Source organism: Coregonus clupeaformis, chromosome 7, assembly GCF_020615455.1.
Source record: "Coregonus clupeaformis isolate EN_2021a chromosome 7, ASM2061545v1, whole genome shotgun sequence".
Taxonomy (NCBI): domain Eukaryota; kingdom Metazoa; phylum Chordata; class Actinopteri; order Salmoniformes; family Salmonidae; genus Coregonus; species Coregonus clupeaformis.
In genome coordinates this window covers 12,192,765-12,213,775 of record NC_059198.1, presented here as the reverse complement: position 1 = coordinate 12,213,775, position 21,011 = coordinate 12,192,765, and the positions used below count along the sequence as shown (strand labels likewise).

The 21,011-nt window shown below is 40.5% G+C and overlaps 1 protein-coding gene across 3 annotated transcripts in view; it reads left to right on the top strand.

Annotated features, from left to right (window-relative positions):
- LOC121569378 (amyloid beta (A4) precursor protein-binding, family B, member 1 interacting protein) overlaps positions 1–21,011 on the top strand; it is a 33,275-nt gene that overhangs the window by 5,986 nt on the left and 6,278 nt on the right. For 2 of the 3 annotated variants that reach the window (XM_041880277.2, XM_045221169.1), the window contains exons 2-6: positions 6,324–6,383; positions 7,334–7,421; positions 7,894–8,192; positions 9,042–9,119; positions 18,593–18,752. In XM_041880277.2, coding sequence (XP_041736211.2) covers positions 6,324–6,383; positions 7,334–7,421; positions 7,894–8,192; positions 9,042–9,119; positions 18,593–18,752 — 685 coding nt within the window. Of the gene's footprint in view, positions 1–5,988; positions 6,008–6,323; positions 6,384–7,333; positions 7,422–7,893; positions 8,193–9,041; positions 9,120–18,592; positions 18,753–21,011 lie in introns of those variants that run through there. The other variant, XM_045221170.1, reaches the window with a different exon arrangement.

Sequence of the window (21,011 nt, the reverse complement as noted above, 5' to 3'; positions counted from 1 at the left end):
TGCAGAACTACTGTATATTTGGCTAAAACACGAGATGCTTCTTACCTGTACTTGTTTTGATGATCGCTGAACAGAAGAAGTAAACTGACAGAGGTGTCATGCCTATAGGGGGCGCAGGGGCATGTGCCCCCTCAGATTTATCCTGTTACATTTTTTAAATAATTTGTTGTTGTTTCTCTGTAATACTACTAGCCACCTAGCAATTATATGGAGTTTAGCTAGCCCAGATACAGTGGGGAAAAAAAGTATTTAGTCAGCCACCAATTGTGCAAGTTCTCCACCAATTGTGCAAGTTCTCCCACTTAAAAAGTTGAGAGAGGCCTGTAATTTTCATCATAGGTACACGTCAACTATGACCGACAAATTGAGATTTTTTTTCTCCAGAAAATCACATTGTAGGATTTTTTATGAATTTATTTGCAAATTATGGTGGAAAATAAGTATTTGGTCACCTACAAACAAGCAAGATTTCTGGCTCTCACAGACCTGTAACTTCTTTAGAGGCTCCTCTGTCCTCCACTGTTACCTGTATTAATGGCACCTGTTTGAACTTGTTATCAGTATAAAAGACACCTGTCCACAACCTCAAACAGTCACACTCCAAACTCCACTATGGCCAAGACCAAAGAGCTGTCAAAGGACACCAGAAACAAAATTGTAGACCTGCACCAGGCTGGGAAGACTGAATCTGCAATAGGTAAGCAGCTTGGTTTGAAGAAATCAACTGTGGGAGCAATTATTAGGAAATGGAAGACATACAAGACCACTGATAATCTCCCTCGATCTGGGGCTCCACGCAAGATCTCACCCCGTGGGGTCAAAATGATCACAAGAACGGTGAGCAAAAATCCCAGAACCACCGGGGGACCTAGTGAATGACCTGCAGAGAGCTGGGACCAAAGTAACAAAGCCTACCATCAGTAACACACTACGCCAGGGACTCAAATCCTGCAGTGCGAGACGTGCCCCCTGCTTAAGCCAGTACATGTCCAGGCCCGTCTGAAGTTTGCTAGAGTGCATTTGGATGATCCAGAAGAGGATTGGGAGAATGTCATATGGTCAGATGAAACCAAAATATTACTTTTTGGTAAAAACTCAACTTGTCGTGTTTGGAGGACAAAGAATTCTGAGTTGCATCCAAAAGAACACCATACCTACTGTGAAGCATGGGGGTGGAAACATCATGCTTTGGGGCTGTTTTTCTGCAAAGGGACCAGGACGACCGATCCGTGTAAAGGAAAGAATGAATGGGGCCATGTGTCGTGAGATTTTGAGTGAAAACCTCCTTCCATCAGCAAGGGCATTGAAGATGAAACGTGGCTGTGTCTTTCAGCATGACAATGATCCCAAACACACCGCCCGGGCAACAAAGGAGTGGCTTCGTAAGAAGCATTTCAAGGTCCTGGAGAGGCCTAGCCAGTCTCCAGATCTCAACCCCCATAGAAAATCTTTGGAAGGGAGTTGAAAGTCCGTGTTGCCAGCGACACCCCAAAACATCACTGCTCTAGAGGAGATCTGCATGGAGGAATGGGCCAAAATACCAGCAACAGTGTGTGAAAACCTTGTGAAGACTTACAGAAAACGTTTGACCTGGGTCATTGCCAACAAAGGGTATATAACAAAGTAGTGAGAAACTTTTGTTATTGACCAAATACTTATTTTCCACCATAATTTGCAAATAAATTCATAAAAAATCCTACATTTTGTCTGTCATAGTTGACGTGTACCTATGATGAAAATTACAGGCCTCTCTCATCTTTTCAAGTGGGAGAACTTGCACAATTGGTGGCTGACTAAATACTTTTTTCCCCCACTGTAGGTTCCCAATCTCCCAACCTTTAGAAAGGCAAGAAATAATTAAATATACTGAATAAGACTCACATTCCTTTCAATCTTTTACCTAGATTTTAGCAGAGATGCAGAGAAGCACATTTTGTTTCTTTAAAAAAAGAACCCCAGTCAGGAGGATACAGACAGCTGAAGAGATATGCTTAAATATGCAGAAAAATAGACATAGAGTTGCAGGAAAAAGCTGTTTTAGGTGTTCGAATAATGCAAAATTCTCAGACTTCCGGACCACCCCCAGCCATCCTCACGTACTTTGTGCCCCCTCAGATTTTTGGGTTGCATGACACCCCTGAGAACACATGTACTCTTCATCTGAGTCTACAAACCTCCATGTTGATAGAATCACACAACATTTCAAGAAAAATGCCTTCCTCATACACATACAGTTTGAATTGCAGCTCACTTCAAGTTGATGCAATGGTTTAAAGACCTAGCTGTTTTGTGTTTACACAAACTGTCATTGTAACAAATGCGGTGTCCGTCTTGCATGACATTTCATGTAGCAGAATAATGGGTGTTCACTGACAACTAAGATGTTATTGGTTTTGCTGACATCACTTTGCAGCTTACAACTCAACTGTTTGTTTTTGTTTGTTTACATCCTGTGTTCAAGCCCATGTCTTGAAATGGGTGGAGCTCATGAGCAAAATGAAGCTATGTGGTTTGACTGTCATCTGTAGAGGGGTGGGGCCACAGATTATCTTGATAGCAATAGGTTTTTGCACCAATCAGATAATAGAGCCTTGAACATAAACTAGGTCAGTGCTGCCAACTGATTTCTGTTGAATACCTTCTACCATGTTTGCTCAGGGTTGAAAATAACCACTAACCATAGCCGACGGATTGAGTATTGTACCTGGCTTCTCTCAATTCGTCCTCTCTGGCAAGGTGGAATTTGTATTTATTAAGGATCCCCATTAGCTCTTCCTGGGGTTCAAACAAAATAAGAAAAAAGTCATAGCTAGATAATATATAAGATACGAATGCCGTAAAAGCTATTTGTAGGTGTTGTTAGGTCACGTTTCACCCATTCTCTAGCTACTGACACTGGCCTCTCATTCAAGCTAAGGGTGTTAGTTACCACTATGATTCAGAGGGATTGGGTTAAATGCAGAAGACATTTCGGTTGAATGCATTCAGTTGTGCAACTGACTAGGTATCCCTTTTCCCTTTCCCTGTTCTGACCATTTGCTGCAATGTCAACCTCTTAGTGATTTTTCAGTAACTTCAGAGGCAATTCTGAGATTTGGCACTGTGCACTTTAGTATCCTCTTCAAAATGATGCCTTTAAACACAGCTGGCTGGATCTAAATGACCAATACACTAATCCTTTCCTCCTGTGAAATCCAAGAACAAATGGAAACTGGCATCAACTACACAATGTGTTTGTATGTAGCTCAGTTAGTAGAGCATGGCGCTTGCAACGCCAGGGTTGTGGGTTCGTTTCCCATGGGGGCATACGCCAGGGTTGTGGCTTCGTTTCCCATGGGGGGCCAGTATGAAAATGTATGCACTCACTAACTGTAAGTCGCTCTGGATAAGAGTGTCTGCTAAATGACTAAAATGTAAATGTATGTTTTGTAGATTGCTGACATTGCCAGAAATCACTGGGAGATGGCTATTGTATGATATCCTTGGGTTGTCATAACACAAAGCAAAACAGAAACCCAATGCAGAGTGGAAAACAACTACAGAGCATTGAAGTAGGGGATACCTATTAAGGAAGGATGCTCTGTCTATTTTTCTCATTGTTTCATCTGCTCTCTTAACCCTCCCGTTGTCCTAGGGTCAAAATGACCCGCCACTGTGTTGAACCAACTTTATTAAATTTTTATATTTTTGGGATCATTTGTGAGAAGGAGGCAGTGAGACTTCAAAGAAAGTATCACTGCCTCCTTCTCACAAATGATCAAAAAAATATAAAAATTAAATAAAGTTGGTTCAACACTGTGGCGGGTCATTTTGACCCTAGGACAACGGGAGGGTTACAGTTGTAACCACACAAACCTCTGCGTTAGCTAGCCTAGGGGTTAGGGTTAGGGGTTAGGGTTAAGTTTAGGAGTTAGGTTAAAGGGTTAAGGTTAGGGTTAGGGGAAGGGGAAGGGGATAGCTAAAAAGGTTAAGGTTAAGGTTAAGGTTAGGGGAAGGGTTAGCTAAAAAGGTTAAGGTTAAGGTTAGGGGAAGGGTTAGCCAACATGCTAAGTACAATAGTTTCAAAGTACCTAAAAAGTAGTAAGTAGTTGAAAAGTTGCTAATTACCTAAAATGCTAAAGTTGTCAGTTATGAGATTTAAACTCGCAACCTTTGGGTTGCTACACGTTCGCGTTATATGCCTGACCAACCACTCTACTTTCGTTTTTGCCTTAAGTAACCATCAGTCTTATCTAACCATACCAAACGTAACATGTCATACTAATTTGAGTGTCCCGGATTTACATTTACAATATTACGTCTATGAGACCAGGCTGGCTACATCTGAGGGACAGAAGGAACTTTGTTTACATTTGGCTGTATTGTCTTGAATTTGCCCAAGTTTAATACTGAAGATTTTCAACTGTTTGCCCATAATCAGATTTTGAGTGAAATAAGAGTTATGTGTTGTGAGTGTTAAACTGACAGGATTCTATATTAGATATGATCATGTTAACCTCATGGGGTATTTAGCGAGGACCAAATACACAAGGTTTATAAAGTGAATAGGATTGCAGTGCTTGCAAAAGACATTGCATGTTACAATCTCCAGCAACCTTCACAAATACTTTCAACATCACGAGAAGCAAGAGGAAGTTGCCCTGTAACCACTTCCCTTTGTTTTGGGACACAACGGACATTCTAGGGTGGGGGAGTAACACTATATACCCACATACACAGGTGTTATCTGTACAAACAAGTGCTCAATCTGTTATGGGTTAACATAGTTTTCAAACTAAGAGAAACTTGATACCACTAATGTTACTGTACATAAAGATGGCTGCATGAAGCAGTGAATCACATTTTACCTTGAAAAGTCAATGTTGGCCGAATGCCAGTCTAGTAGGTTGTTGATCATATCTTGACAAAACATTTATTTTCAATGGTTTCTTTTTATATGAATTCTGGATTTGACATTAATTGTATGTGAATTATGCATGAGTATATTTAATTACATATCCTATACATCTCACCAATCCTATATCACTACTAAAGTAGCCATATTCTACAATAGAAAAACACGATGTGTTTTGACAGCACACCATAATGTTTGTTCGACTACAGTAAATGGGGCTTAACATAATGTGTGTGAGAACGAGGCAGTATAATGTACATCATGACTACGGTAGCTCTCGATATGGCTCTTCTAGGACTGTTTTCAATTAAAACAAAGCTCGCAATCTATTGTTTTACTTTGACTTAAGTAAATACAATTGATGGAAGTGGCCCCATGATAAATTAAGCCTGCACACTCATGCCAACGATAGTCCCATGGGAGTCATAGTATGACAGCTGAGGACATGATAATGTCTGATTTAAAGTTGGTCTGGATTTTCCTTCTTGATGAGTAACTTCATAAGCAACTAATTCAAAATGATGGTACCATGATTGAGTAATAATGTATGGTATAACTTACTCACTCAACCTTTACCCTCAGTTAATTTAATGACTGACCGGGCATACCAAAATCATACTATTTTAACTTAATTTACCATATCATCCACAGTATTTTCCTGAGTTTGAGAACGAAAAGGTCCAGTGGTCTTGAATGTAATCAAGGCAATGACAATTTATGACGTCATTTTACAAGTATCAAAGGGGAAAATATCACTGGCTGCATTTCAAATGTATAAAAGCAACAGCCCTAATCTAAGATCTCAACGTACATACTCTATCAGTGATATAGGTGTAGCATTTCTGGGCATGGGGAAGGTCTGTTTGAACGGTTGTTGTTTTGTTTGACCTAACCAGGAAGTGAATTCCAGTATCTGATCAACTGACTTTCTTAAAGTTCCACATTATTGGATTATCAACCAAACAGCATAATGGACTAGTAATGTTTGTACTCATGCAGTTCCCCAAAAATGAGTTTTGAAAGGCACTGCATGTCTTGACAAGGAATGAATGCCTGGAGTTATACATACCATGCTTTATTTCCTGGAGTCTGTTGCGGAGGTTGAGCAAGAAGGTTTGGCTCTTATCGACATATTACGAATGAAAACATTCTATAGTGCATTGATCTCTTACAGTTGGCGGTTCAACACAGATTTTGAGAAATGCAGTGTGTGTGTTGAAGTTAGTGTGCACTAATTCAAAGGTGACACCGTATGTTTGCACATTACAATCTTGAATATAACCTCAAGCTCTTTCCTAACATTCTCCAGTTGGAGATAGCTTTCTTGTATTGAGATGTAATGTATCAATCTCAATCTACGACTTTACCTATTACCAATGTTATAGGTTATAGGTCTTTTCTCACTCATCCCTTGACTTGTCTTCAACAGATGGACGACATAGACGCTATGTTCAGTGACTTATTGGGGGAGATGGATCTCCTCACACAGGTGAGTCCAGTCCACACACAACAGCAATGTCTTGGACATTTTTAACTCATCCTTTGTAAACACTGTATAACAACTTTCATGAATAAGCCTTTATAAATACTTATAAATGTTTATACATTCTTAGAAATGTTATAAATACCTGTGAATTGTAAAGTTTGTTTTGCTGCATGTTTAAACATCTTACAACTGATGCCAGCAGTCACACAGGATAGGCTTTCACTCACCACGGAAGATAGCATTCATCTCTCTCTATTTCATCAAGGTGATCCCCCAAATGCCAGCAGTTGCTGACTATTATGCAAACCCGCAAGACAAACATGTACTGTATACATTATTCATACACACATATGATCTACAATACAATATGGTCAGTATTCACCCGATCTTCCTGTAAGATACATATGTCACTCCTCATTCCCTTAAGTTGATAATAACAACATGACATTCTATGGGCAACACAGTAGAGATTTTTCAGATTGTTCACTGTCTATTTGGACCACATGTCCAAAACCACATGTCCAAAACCACTAGTAAATAAAGCACTGCTTATGAGAAACATGACAATAACACTAAAACACACAATCGATCAACAAGACACTTCAGACTGCCAAGCACCCGCAAAACAGTGATAGAAACACTGTTTTTTTAGGAAAGGGGGTCAAATGTCAAACTCTAAGCAGGGTACATTAGCATAACTGTGTAAAGACATGCATGATCCTGTGATATTTTACCACTCACTTTATGTTTTCTTTTAAAACTCCATGTTGCCTGGGATACCTAATATTGAGTATCATTTCTCATTTGATTTCATAAATATGACGTTAGTCCTTCAACTGTTTTCTATGCAAGACTCAACATACTTTATTTGAGTTCCTGGAACTCCACAATAAGGCAGGAGTTGTTGAATTTGGTGTATTGTTCAACTCTTTGTTCTTTGTTTTTCCCTGCAGAGTCTTGGGGTTGAAACGCTGCCCCCAGAGTCACCTTCTAGCTCAAGCAAAGAAATGAACTTCTCCATGGGCTTCGCTGATATGAACGGTAAATCATAGGCCTAATTATGGCCCTACCTATCACTGCCAGTGTTAAAAATCCAGTGTTAAAATGTCTAAGAAATCAGTTTAAAAAATCCCAGAGGCCAACGTCAGCTTTTTCTAACTTTGGTACAGCATGACACCTATTATTCCTCCAGTGGGTCACTTTTCTGGGGGAAGTATGCTATCAATTACCTAGAAAATTACCAGAAATTAAGATTGAGGGGAGAACCAATGACGCAGAGAGGTGGGAAAATAGTTCCTAATCATACCTCTGGAATATGTCTGGCTACTGTTCAGGCTCTAATTTCAGACAGAGATTAAGATCCAGCCTACACACCAATTATAGCTGTAGGCCTCTGGCTTTCACTCAGTTCAAAACAAGTAGTATTTGTCTGGAGCCTGTGTCGTAGCAAGGTCAAAATGGCCAATGTTATTATAGCTTGAGCTTCATTCTGTTTTTCCTCTTTTCTACACAGTCGAATCCCTGAATGAACTGGAGGAAAATGACTTGGACGCACTAATGGCTGATTTGATGGCCGACCTCAATGATACAGAGGAGAAGCTGACGGCGGAGCTAGGAGGGCAGAAAGAGACTAAAGCGCCACCCCCGGACCTACCTCCCGCTCCGCATGGGCTCAGCTTCTCCCCAGTCCCCTCACTCTCAACCCCCACCTCGCCTGAGAGTGGCCCCAACACCGTTAGCTCCCCACTAGCTGACTCCCCCGCACCCATTCTCTCGCCACCTACGCTTCCACAGCATGCTAAGCCCTCCATGGTGAGTCAGCTAAGGTTTGACAGCTAGGCTAGCACTAAAGGCCTTTAGCTGAGCACAGATTAAATGAACAAGCTACAGTCAACCATGGTTTTGAAGCCTGTCAGCCACATCTCATCCTGACAGGGACAGCACAGACTCATTTGATTACATCCACATTTTTTTTCATTTTATTGTAGCAGACACTCTTTTCTAGTGTGACTACAGCAAGGAATAAGAAATTGGAATTTAGATCAACACAAACTCTGTGTTATTAGGTGCTTTAAAGAGATACTTGAAAGATGGATGGCCCGTATAGTGAAGCTATACATGTACTAGATGTCAAGGAAGGATGGTATTGTATTAACCACCTTCTCACAGTGAAGTCATAGTGAGATTGTTTCCTGGCCCAGGCCACTGGGGCATCTATTACAATACATCAGAGGGAAAAGCAGGGATTCTGTCTGGAATGGACCAAACACACACATGGATAGAGAGGAAAGAGTAACAGGATCGATAGAGGGGTTAGTGTGAGAGATTTCTGACCGCATTCAATGGAGATGAAAAACACCAGGTATCCATCACCGTCACACATAACACTACCCATAATACTGTCCATCATCACTCAGCTCCTGCTTTGCTATTGGTCCATTCAGAGGCATATACTGTATAGAGATGTATCCATTATATGGCTCTGGGTCCATCATTATCTGACCTCATTCAACAATCATCAAGCATCATCCATTTTTCATAACCTATGTTATGTAACGTATGAATAATGTACATTATATACAGTAGCAAGGATTTGTAGTGTATTATAAACCTACTGTGCTCTGTCACTTGATTAAAGACCAATCATTGATTTTCCTTCAGGAAGAAATAGAGGCACAAATGAAAGCAGACAAAATCAAACTGGCTTTGGAGAAGCTGAAAGAGGCCAAAGTCAAAAAGGTAAGTGGCATGACAGAGGATGAAACACTGTACAAAATCCAATCCATTGTCCCCCAACCAAAAGAGGCATTTCGGGGAGAAGGAAAGAAAACCCTGAACAGCAGTAGAGCTGAATGATCGTTCTCTTTTCTGTTTCCATTCATCGTGATAATTGATGTCTGCCTTACATAGGACAGAACGGTTTCCATCTCTCTGTGATATGTGGACACTTCCACTTCTTCAAAGCAGCCATCTGCTAAACCACTGACATGTGGCCTTTCAGGCACTACTGCTAGAAAGAGAAAACAACCAGCTTGGGTTGTGAAATCTACGATTTTACTCATATTCACCGCCATAATGCTTTTGAAAACAAACCATCGTTAACATTCTATAATAGATGTAATGAGCTGTAATAACAGCATCATAACATGACATTGGAACATGTCAAACACTGTCACTCAGTAGCTGATTGGCAGCTTTTCAGGCAATTAAGAAATAGATGCACTTCCTCAATTAAGAAAGATAAAATCAAGCTACATTCTAAGTTCTATCTCAGACTCTACTGGTGACCTCTCTTAATTTTGGAAAACAGTTAAACAGTTGTATCAGACTCTGGCATCATTATTGAGAGAAATTTGATAAGTGATGCTTTTAATCAGCATTTTATCTCGGGAGGCTTTTTATTTGAAAGAAATTGTGGTTTAATTGACCCTGGTCAGTCAGTCGACTGCTCTTCCGTCTCCCAGCCTCTAGTTTACTCAATGGAAGATCCGTCAACTTCTAGTCAATCTTTGTTTTCATTTCAACAACTAGACAGCTTGCTTAAGATTATTCTTTTTTAAATCCACTGGGGCTGATCTGCTTGATCCTTTCTTGTTGCAGCGTTCTGATCCCCTGATTGCGGAATCATTGACACATATTTTTAACCTGACGATTATCTCAGGTGCTAACCCCAGGGTTTGGAAGGTTGCCTATGTGCTTCCTCTCCACAAAGCTGGTGACCTCTCCGACCTAAATAATTATCACTCGATCTCTAAACTGTCTTGCCTATCAAAAATGGTTGAATTTTTGATCAACTTTCAGCTTACATCTTTCCTAGCTAAGAAATGAATTCTAAGTGCTTATCAATCCGGTTTCAGATCATAGCACCATCTCTGCTGAATCACTGGTTTTAAATTATGTGGTAAATTGTAGGAAACTCTAGAAACTCTGCACTGCCCTCTTCATTGATCTGTCAAAAGTGTTTGATACCGTTGACCACTTTCTACTAATTCAAAGATTTGTCTGAAGTTGGCCTGGATCAGGCGTCATGTAATTGGTTTAAAAACTACCTGACAGACAGGACACAATGTGTATTCTCTGATGGTGTTAAGTCAAGTTTCCTTGAGAATACGAAAGGTGTCCCACAGGGGTCGATTTTAGGTCCTGTACTTTTTACTGTCTATAAAAATAATATTGGTCTATCTGTATGCAGATGACACTGTTGTGTATGCTATTGCCCCCATGGTTGACGTGGCTCTTTCAGAGCTACAATCTGCCTTTATTCCTTTGCAGAAAGGCTTTCTTGAACTGAAATTGGTACTTAATGCAGGTAAAACCAAGTATATGTTATTTTCCAAAACACTTAAAATGGAATATGTTGATTTATGCATAAGCACATTGGATGGTGCCACATTGATTGTGTCCTTGCTTATACAGTGCCTTCAGAAAGTATTCACACCCCTTGACTTTTTACACATTTTGTTGTGTTACAACCTGAATTTAGAATTGATTAAATTGAGATTTTTGGTCATTGGTCTAAACACAATACCCCATAACATCACAATGGAAAAATGTTTTCTGAATTTTTACAAATTAATAAAGAATGAAAAGCTGAAATGTATTGAGTCAATAAATATTCAATCCCTTTGTTATGGCAAGCCTAAATAAGTTCAGGAGTAAAAAATTGCTCAACAAGTCACATTATAAGTTGCGTGGACTCACTCTGTGTGCAATAATAGTGTTTAACATCATTTTTTCATGACTACCTCATCTCTGTACCCCACACATACAATCAACTGTAAGGTCCCTCGGTCGAGCAGTGAATTTCAAACACAGATTCAACCACAAAGACCAGGGAGGTTTTCCAATGTTTCGCAAAGAAGGGCATCTAGTGGTAGATGGTAAAAATAAACAAAATCATTGAATATCCCTTTGAGCGTGGTGAAGTTATTAAATAAACTTTAGATGGTGTATCAATACACCCAGTCACTACAAAGATACAGGCCTCCTTCCTAACTCAGTTGCCGGAGAGGAAGGAAACCGCTCAGGGATTTCACCATGAGTCCAATGGTGAATTTAAAACCATTACACAGTTTAATGGCTGTCATAGGAGAAAACTGAGGATGGATCAACAACATTGTAGTTACAGCATAATACTAAACTAATTGACAGAGTGAAAAGAAGGAAGCCTGTACAGAAAAAAATATTCCAAAACTTGCATCCTGTTTGCAACAAGCCACTAAAGTAATACAGCAAACAATGTGGCAAAGCAATTCACTTTTTGTCCTGAATACAAAGTGTTCTTTTTGGGGCAAATCCAATACAACACATTACTGAGTACCACTCTCCATATTTCAAGCATAGTGGTGGCTGCATCATGTTATGGGAATGCTTGTAATTGTTAAGGACTGGGGAATTTTTCATGATACAAAAGAAACAGATTAGTGCTAAGCACAGGCAAAATCGTAGAGGAAACTGGGTTTTCCCCCAGACACTGGGAGATGAATTCATCTTTCAGGAAGACATTAACCAAAAAAAAGGCCAAATCTACACTGGAGTATCTTACTAAGAAGACAGTGAATGTTTCTGAGTGGCCGAGTTACAGTTTTGACTTAAATCTGCTTGAAAATCTGTGGCAAGACCTGGAAATGGATATCAACAACCAATATGACAGAGCTTGAAGAATTTTGAAAAGAATAATGGGCAAATGTTGCACAATCCAGGTGTGGAAAGCTCTTAGAGACTTACCCAGAAAGATTTACAGCTGTAATCGCTGCCGAAGGATTATAACATGTATTGATTGACAGGGGGTTGAATACTTACAGTTGAAGTCGGAAGTTTACATACACCTTAGCCAAATACATTTAAACTACATTTTTCACAATTCCTGACATTTAATCCTAGTAGAAATTCCCTGTCTTAGGTCAGTTAGGATCACCACTTTATTTTAAGAATGTGAAATGTCAGAATAATAGTAGAGAGAATTATTTATTTAAGCTTTTATTTATTTCATCACATTCCCAGTGGGTCAGAAGTTTACATACACACAATTATTATTTGGTAGCATTGCCTTTAAATTGTTTAACTTGGGTCAAATGTTTCGGGTAGACTTCCACAAGCTTCCCACAATAAGTTGGGTGAATTTTGGCCCATTCCTCCTGACAGAGCTGGTGTAACTGAGTCAGGTTTGTAGGCCTCCTTGCTCGCACACGCTTTTTCAGTTCTGCCCACAAATTTTCTATAGGATTGAGGTCAGGGCTTTGTGATGGCTACTCCAATACCTTGACTTTGTTGTCCTTAAGCCGTTTTGCCACAACTTTGGAAGTATGCTTGGGGTCATTTTCCATTTGGAAGACCCATTTGCAACCAAGCTTTAACTTCCTGAGTGATGTCTTGAGATGTTGCTTCAATATATCCACATAATTTTCCTTCCTCATGTTGCCATCTATTTTGTGAAGTGCACCAGTCCCTCCTGCAGCAAACACCCCCACAGCATGATGCTGCCACCCCCGTGCTTCACGGTTGGGATGGTGTTCTTCGGCTTGCAAGGCACCCCCTTTTTCCTCCAAACATAACGATGGTCATTATGGCCAAACAGTTCTATTTTTGTTTCATCAGACCAGAGGACATTTCTCCAAAAAGTACGATCTTTGTCCCCATGTGCAGTTGCAAACCGTAGTCTGGCTTTTTTTATGGCGGTTTTGGAGCAGTGGCTTCTTCCTTGCTGAGCTGCCTTTCAGGTTATGTCGATATAGGACTTGTTTTACTGTGGATATAGATACTTTTGTTCCTGTTTCCTCCAGCATCTTCACAAGGTCCTTTGCTGTTGTTCTGGGATTGATTTGCACTTTTCGCACCAAAGTACGTTCATCTCTAGGAGACAGAACGCGTCTCCTTCCTGAGCAGTATGACGGCTGCGTGGTCCCATGATGTTTATACTTGCGTACTATTGTTTGTACAGATGAACGTGGTACCTTCAGGCATTTGGAAATTGCTCCCAAGGATGAACCAGACTTGTGGAGGTCTACAATATTTTTTCTGAGGTCTTGGCTGATTTCTTTAGATTTTCCCATGATGTCAAGCAAAGAGGTTTGAAGGTAGGCCTTGAAATACATCCACAGGTACACCTCCAATTGACTCAAATGATGTGAATTAGCCTATCAGAAGCTTCTAAAGCCATGACATCATTTTCTGGAATTTTCCAAGTTGTTTAAAGGCACAGTCAACTTAGTGTATGTAAACTTCTGACCCACTGGAATTGTGATACAGTGAATTATAAGTGAAATAATCTGTCTGTAAACAATTGTTGGAAATATTACTTGTGTCATACACAAAGTAGATGTCCTAACCGACTTGCCAAAACTATAGTTTGTTAACAAGAAATGTGTGGAGTGGTTGAAAAACGAGTTTTAATGACTCCAACCTAAGTGTATGTAAACTTCCAACTGTATGTAATCAAGATATATTAGTATTGTCTGTAGATTGTTGACAACAAATTACAAATCAATTTTAATCCCACTTTGTAACACAACAAAATATGGGGTGTGAATACTTTCTGAAGACACTGTAAATATCTGGGTATCTGGACTGACGAAAAGGCATATATAAGTTAGTTAAGAAGCTTAGAATAAAAATGGGCTTCGTCTTTAGAAATAGGTCATGCCTCTCGCTAAATAACAGAAAGCAGATAATTCAGTCAACATTCCTGCCGGTTCCAGACTATGGCGACACCATCTATATATGAATGCAGCTACCAATACACTGAAACCATTGGATGCAGTTTATTACAGCACGCTGCGCTTTATTACGGGCAATAGGTTCAGTACACATCACTGCATTCTGTATCAGAAAGTAGGTTGGCCCTCTTTGAAGTCTCGTAGATTGATGCGTTGCTCTCTTTTTGTTTATAAAGCTATTTCATAAAAACTCCTGCTTTAGACGTGCAAGTTACCATACCCGGTCTCAGGGATGGCTAACCCTGGAAATTCCTTCGGTTTCTACAGAGTTAGGTAAATCAGCTTTTAGTTTTTTTGCACCTTACTTGTGGAATAATCTCTAAAACTCTCTAAAATTGGATGAATTGTTGCCTCTAGGGCAGGGGTGTCAAACTCATTTTAGCTCAGGGGCCACATGGAGGAAAATCTATTCCCAAGTGGGCCGGACCGGAAAAATCATGGTCTATATAACTTAAAAACAACAACTTCAGATTGTTTTCTTTGTTTTAATACGATCAACATTCAACATAAAGCTGGAGCCTGAGGACAGTGTGTCCAAAATAGTACAAGCACAACATCACTATTAATCATAAAACACGTCAAGTTTATTTGAAAATTCTAAAGAAAAAGAACACACAAACACACAATGCCTCAGTGATTAGCAGAACTGTTTCACAGATCACAGAACTATATCAGGGTGTCATTTCTCAGGCAGAAATGTAGATAAAAAGAATGAAATTCTGTTCCCCAAACAAGTGCAAGAACCACAGAGTCAAGAATAGGTTAAATATACAAATAAAATAAAATCAATTAAAAACAATAGCACATCAACATAAAAACATATAAACATAAAGCTGGAGCCTGAGGACAGTGTCCAAAAGCACAACATCACTATTAATCATAAAACACCTAAAGTTATTTGAAAGTTCTGAGGACAAAGAACACACAAACACACAATGCCTCAGTGATTCACAGAAGTATATCACAGATCACAGAACTATATCAGGGTGTCATTTCTCAGGCAGAAATGTAGATAAAAATAATGAAATCCTGTTCCCCAAACAAGTGCAAGAACCACAGAGTCAAGAATAGGTTAAATATACAAATAAAATAAAATCAATTAAAAACAACAGCACATCAACATAAAAACATATAAACATAAATCTGAAAGCGTTGCTCAAACTCCCGTAACAGTCCCGTTATTTTATCTTTGAACCGCTTCATGTCTGCCACATGTTGGGTCGCGCACACATTTTTCAGACAGGGGAAGTGAGCTGCATCACCACCGGCAAGTTGCGTCTCCCACAATGACAGCTTCAACTTGAAAGAACGTATGCTGTCATAATACTGCGTGACAACTTTGTTGCGCCCTTGCAGCTGTTTGTTCAAGTTATTCAGGTGCTCTGTAACATCCACCATAAATGCAAGGTCCTGCATCCATTCTGCGGAATGAAATTCTAACACTGGTTTGCCCTTTTCCATGAACTGTTCAATTTCTTCTCGTAAATCAAAGAAACGCCTCAGCACAGCACCTCGGCTTAACCATCTTACCTCAGTGTGGTATGGCAGGCCATAGATGTGGTCTTTCTCTCTGAGAAGATGTGTCAAACTGACGGTGATTCAGGCTTCTGGATCGGATGAAATTAACAGTTTGGATGACCACCTTCATGACGTTATCCATCTTTAATGACTTGCAACACAAAGCCTCCTGGTGCAAAATACAGTGAAAAGTCAAAAAATCACGTCCTCCATTTGCAGATTGCACTTTCTCTCTGAACTTTGTCACAACGCCTGCTTTTTTCCCGATCATTGAGGGCGCACCATCTGTAGCCAGGCTGACAGCGCGGGACCAGTCCACTCCGACCCTGTCCAGCGTGCCGGCGAGTGCGGTAAAAATATCAGCTGCTGTCGTTGTATCTGTCATCGGCACCAACTCCACGAACTCCTCGGTGACGGTCAATGTGTCATCAACTCCGCGGATGAAAATGGCCAGTTGTGCAACATCTGTAATGTCCGTGCTTTCATCAATTGCAACCGAAAACGCAATAAATGACTTTACTTTTTGCTTCAACTGGCTGTCCAAATCCACTGAAAGATCGGAAATCCTGTCTGCAACTGTGTTTCTTGTCAGGCTGATATTTGCAAAAGCCTGCCGCTTTTCAGGGCACACAATCTCCGCTGCCTTCATCATGCATGTTTTTACAAATTCACCCTCACTAAATGGTTTTGAAGCCACTGCGATTTCATTAGCAATGAGGTAGCTAGCTTTCACTGCAGCGTCACTGATGTCTCGGCTGTGAGTAAACACAGACTGCTGTTTCTTCAGACCCGCCAACAGTTCATTCACCTTCTCTCATCTCCGCTGTCCTTGAAAGTTGTCATATTTGTCGGCATGAAGACTCACATAGTGGCGACGAAGGTTATATTCTTTCAGCACTGCAACATGCTCTGAACACACCAAACATACAGCTTTCCCATTCAATTCAGTGAATAAATAGGATGACAATTTTTCTTGGAACACTCTACACTCTGCGTCCACTTTTCTCTTTTTTGACAGAGACATATTGGGGCAATGAGGGTGCCAAAGCACATAATGTTAAAAGTAGAAGCCGTAATAAATATCGCGGGCAAAACAAAGTAGCTCATTGGCTGCACGTGCTTGACCTACTTGCTCTGCCCCGGTATAAACAGTTTGCTTGCTTAACACAATTGCTATTGCGCCATCCAGTGGACGCAATTGGAACAGCAGTTTATTTTATTGAAAAATTGCAGCGCATTTTTATACTTTACAAAATTATTATTATTATTATTTATTTTTTTCAAAATCATCTCGCGGGCCTTTTTAACGAAGAATGTGTTTGTTTTCCATGACTGTGTTTTATATCTCTGTTTTGTTTTTATATTATATTGATGTGTATATTCTTGTAATTACAAAGCTCATCTGTAAAAGAGACCTTGGTCTCAGCATGACTCCCTGTCAAAATAAAGGTTAAATGCACTTTTTTTAAATGCCTGAAGCAGTGTGTAAGGTAACTAGATTAGGTAACATTGCAGTCATGTAGCCCTATGTGCCTAATGATAATATAAAATGACACTAATGAATGTTCAGGAAACAGACTCTCTGCCTTCTCTGGCCGGTTTCATAGAAACACCTGTCCTGACCAGAGAGATAGACAGAGGTTTCATTTCTCAGTGGTCTGCGGTTTTGTTCTCTGTGTGTCAAACGCCACTGAGGCCTTTTCCTTTACGTGTTCTAAAGATTAAAGTGGAGGTTCCAGATTGAGCACATTTCTTTTGTGAATCCACTCGTTTGAAGACACCTAGTTCAAATTCAAGAAGTGATCCGTTACACACACTACTTGACCATGTGGTGCACATCCATCCATTGTTCTTCATAGGAGCTGGGAAAAAACCTGATCTAAAACGGAACATCCTCTATCATCTTTGAAAGACACATTTTTATGACACAACTTGGCTGACCTCTGGATGGTTTGCGAAGCTCCTCTGCTTCCTAAATCGGGATCTGTTGCCAGACAAAGGGGAAGTTCAAGGCCACATGAGCCAGGAAGTATGAGCTTAATCCCAGTTTATTTGGGCTTTATTTATGGGGCGATAGCCAGACCACGACTGCCATAGCTCCATAGAGGCTAATGATCATTCAATGCTCCCCTATGACTGCTCAGCTAGCGCCAATGCTAGCGGTAGCGGATAGCTCTTTGAGGACTGTTATACAACGGTCAGATGGAATCAAGGTATCTGTTTTATGACATCTTTCCATCCACACCTGTACTGTTCTCCCGAGTGGCACAGTGGTCTAAGGCACTGCATCGCAGTGCTAGCTGTGCCACTAGAGATCCTGGTTCGAATCCAGGCTCTGTCACGGCCGACCGCGACCGGGAGACCCATGGGGCGGCGCACAATTGGTCCAGGGTAGCGGAGGGAATGGCCGGCAGGGATGTAGCTCAGTTGGTAGAGCATGGCGTTTGCAACGCCAGGGTTGTGGGTTCGATTCCCACGGGGGGCCAGTATGAAAAATTGTATGCACTAACTGTAAGTCGCTCTGGATAAGAGCGTCTGCTAAATGACTAAAATGTAAATTAACATCATACTGGAAACACACTCTGGGCAATAAAGCTGTCATATACTGTACATTACAGCCTATGAAATGACACCTAGCATAAGTTCTGCATAACCGTTCATGAAAGAATCATGAAGCTATATGCAGAGGAATATGCAGCTATCAACTGTTTTACCCATGCACTGTCCATGTACAGCTTTATCATGCTAGTGAGAAGTAATTTGTTATGAGCTGTCATGAATAGGCTACGGCAGGTGTCATGACTCATGATTATAAAAAGCTCACATCTGTTCGTAACACATAAATAAAACATAAAACGGCAACCTGGACAGTGTCCTACTGTCATTACAAGTATTACTAGGATTTAGTACACAATACATACTTTCCAATGCCACCAATATTTAAATGTTTATTTCTGTAAATGTCTTATCTCCATGCAGCTGGTGGTGAAAGTTGTGATGAATGACGGTAGCTCCAAGACACTGATGGTGGATGAGAGACAGACAGTGAGGGATGTTCTGGACAACCTGTTTGAGAAGACCCACTGTGACTGCAACGTGGACTGGAGCCTGTCTGAGACCAACCCCGAGCTGCAGCTTGGTGAGCCTGATCCCCTCGCCAAACACACACCCACGCATGCACGCACACACACACAATATATACTGTTCCATGGTTTCAATGCACTCACTCTATACCATGCATACCGGGTGGGATTTCATTCAGGTCCAGATGATGGACTGTGTTTTCATTGGCACGATGACAGCCTTGCTGCGGTGAGCACACAATGAGGCATTGATGTAACCCACCATTTTCAGACACACACGCACACGCATGCATACACACACACACACACACACACACACACACACAAACACAAACACACACACACACATACACACACCGGGCAAGTGGGTTCAATTTACTACATCAGGCACTGTCAGTCATCTTCCCTGTTATGCGGAAATATATTCCTCATGACCTCAATCCTACATCTCTCTACCTCAGCTACTGTTGGACTTTATAGGCAACATGTTTGTTCAGTCAGCCATTACCATGTCTTTGGTTTGCTCTGGAGAAGCCCTCCTTTTAGGAAAAACATGCAAATCATGATTTACCTCATGTAATACCCTTTCTGATCATCTTTAATCCTTTCTGGTCTCCTATAACACTAAGCTAATTCCTGTAATTGCATTCAGTTTATGGAGAGTCAAGACACACTTTCAAACCATTGCCCATATTCTATAATGGCAGAGCACAACTTGACTTTATGATAATCTTTAAAATTCCTGTTATTGCAATTTGAGTACAGTGGTGCATTTGCATGTCTTGTAAACCCAAATGTAGATGAGAGGAAAAAGGAACATCCCCTTGGTCAACAGTTGGTAAATTTTTTAGTCATGAGGGCTATTTGAAGACCAATGTCTGCCACCTCACCCGCATGACATTTTTGACCACCACATGTCAGCCTTTAAGACTATATTCCATGAGAGGAGGTTGATCTGTTACTCTTGACCAAACCAGAAGTACTGATGATATGACTGTATGTTCAATGCTACACTCCTGTCTGTGACACAGACACGCATCACTCACCACAAAACTGCTTTTTGTTTGAAGGCATACAGTATGTCCGCTTCTATAAAACCTCAAAACATATTTGATTGATTGGAAATTAAATAGATTTTGATCTGTGTCCTAAAAATGTCCTTGTGAACGTAATGTTTTACTGTACATGTTACATGGCGCAAATGTTCTGGAAAGTTGTAAAATGTTTGAGAGGGGATTCATGTACACTACTAGCTTACCTGTGTTTTGGCATTGTAAAATAAAAGCTGAAGTTCACCCCCTTAAATTAAAGTGCCATTTACTTGCATTTCCGTGAGACATCCATGTGTTCACCATATACAGCATCCTGCACTGCAACATACCATGCAGTTACAGTAATGTAGTTCAAAGGGCTTTTAACTCGTAATGACTCCCTATAAAACTCTTTAGGAGCAAAGTTTCACGCTCTCACCATCCATTTAATGGCAGTAATAGGCCTGGCCACAGACAACAGCCCTGGAAGCTATTGGCTAATGCTTAATGCCTATCTCTGTTTTAATTAGGACTAGTAGCCTGTCATTGAGAAACATGGTGAAACTACAGTGAAACACCCAGACATGATGGAACACCAGAGTGTGGGTGGGCAACGTGGTGGGAAGAAGCGGAAAGATCTCTTAATAGTTCATGTGTTTTAAAGTTTTAATGCCACTTTAAATCCGTAAGCTTGTCTTTTGTTGGGCCCATTTTAAGCGCAATACCATTCTGCATAGAACTGTAAATGGAGAATTGTATGGTAGTGAAATCTACTTCAAACCTTGTGTGTCCATGTGTGTCACGATCGTCGTAATGATTGGACCAAGGCGCAGCGTGAAATGCGTACATCTTTTATTGAGTACTTACACACAGCAACAAAACAACAAAACGAAACGTGAAGTCCTCGGTCATAAACACAAACCTACACGGAACAAGATCCCACAAATGACAAGTGCACAACAGGCTGCCTAAGTATGGTTCCCAATCAGAGACAACAAGACACAGCTGCCTCCGATTGGGAACCACCCCGGCCAACACAGAAACACACGATCTAGAAAAGAACACATAGAAAACAAAACATAGACACTACACATATAAACTAACACCCTGGCTCAACATATAAGAGTCCCCAGAGCCAGGGCGTGACAATGTGCTTCTATACATTGGTCCGTAAACTATATTTGGTGATATGCTAGAATTGTTTCGAAAAATAACAGTACCTTACAAAACTAAATTAATGTATGCAATGAAGAGTGTAAATTTTCATAGCTGTGTTTGATATTT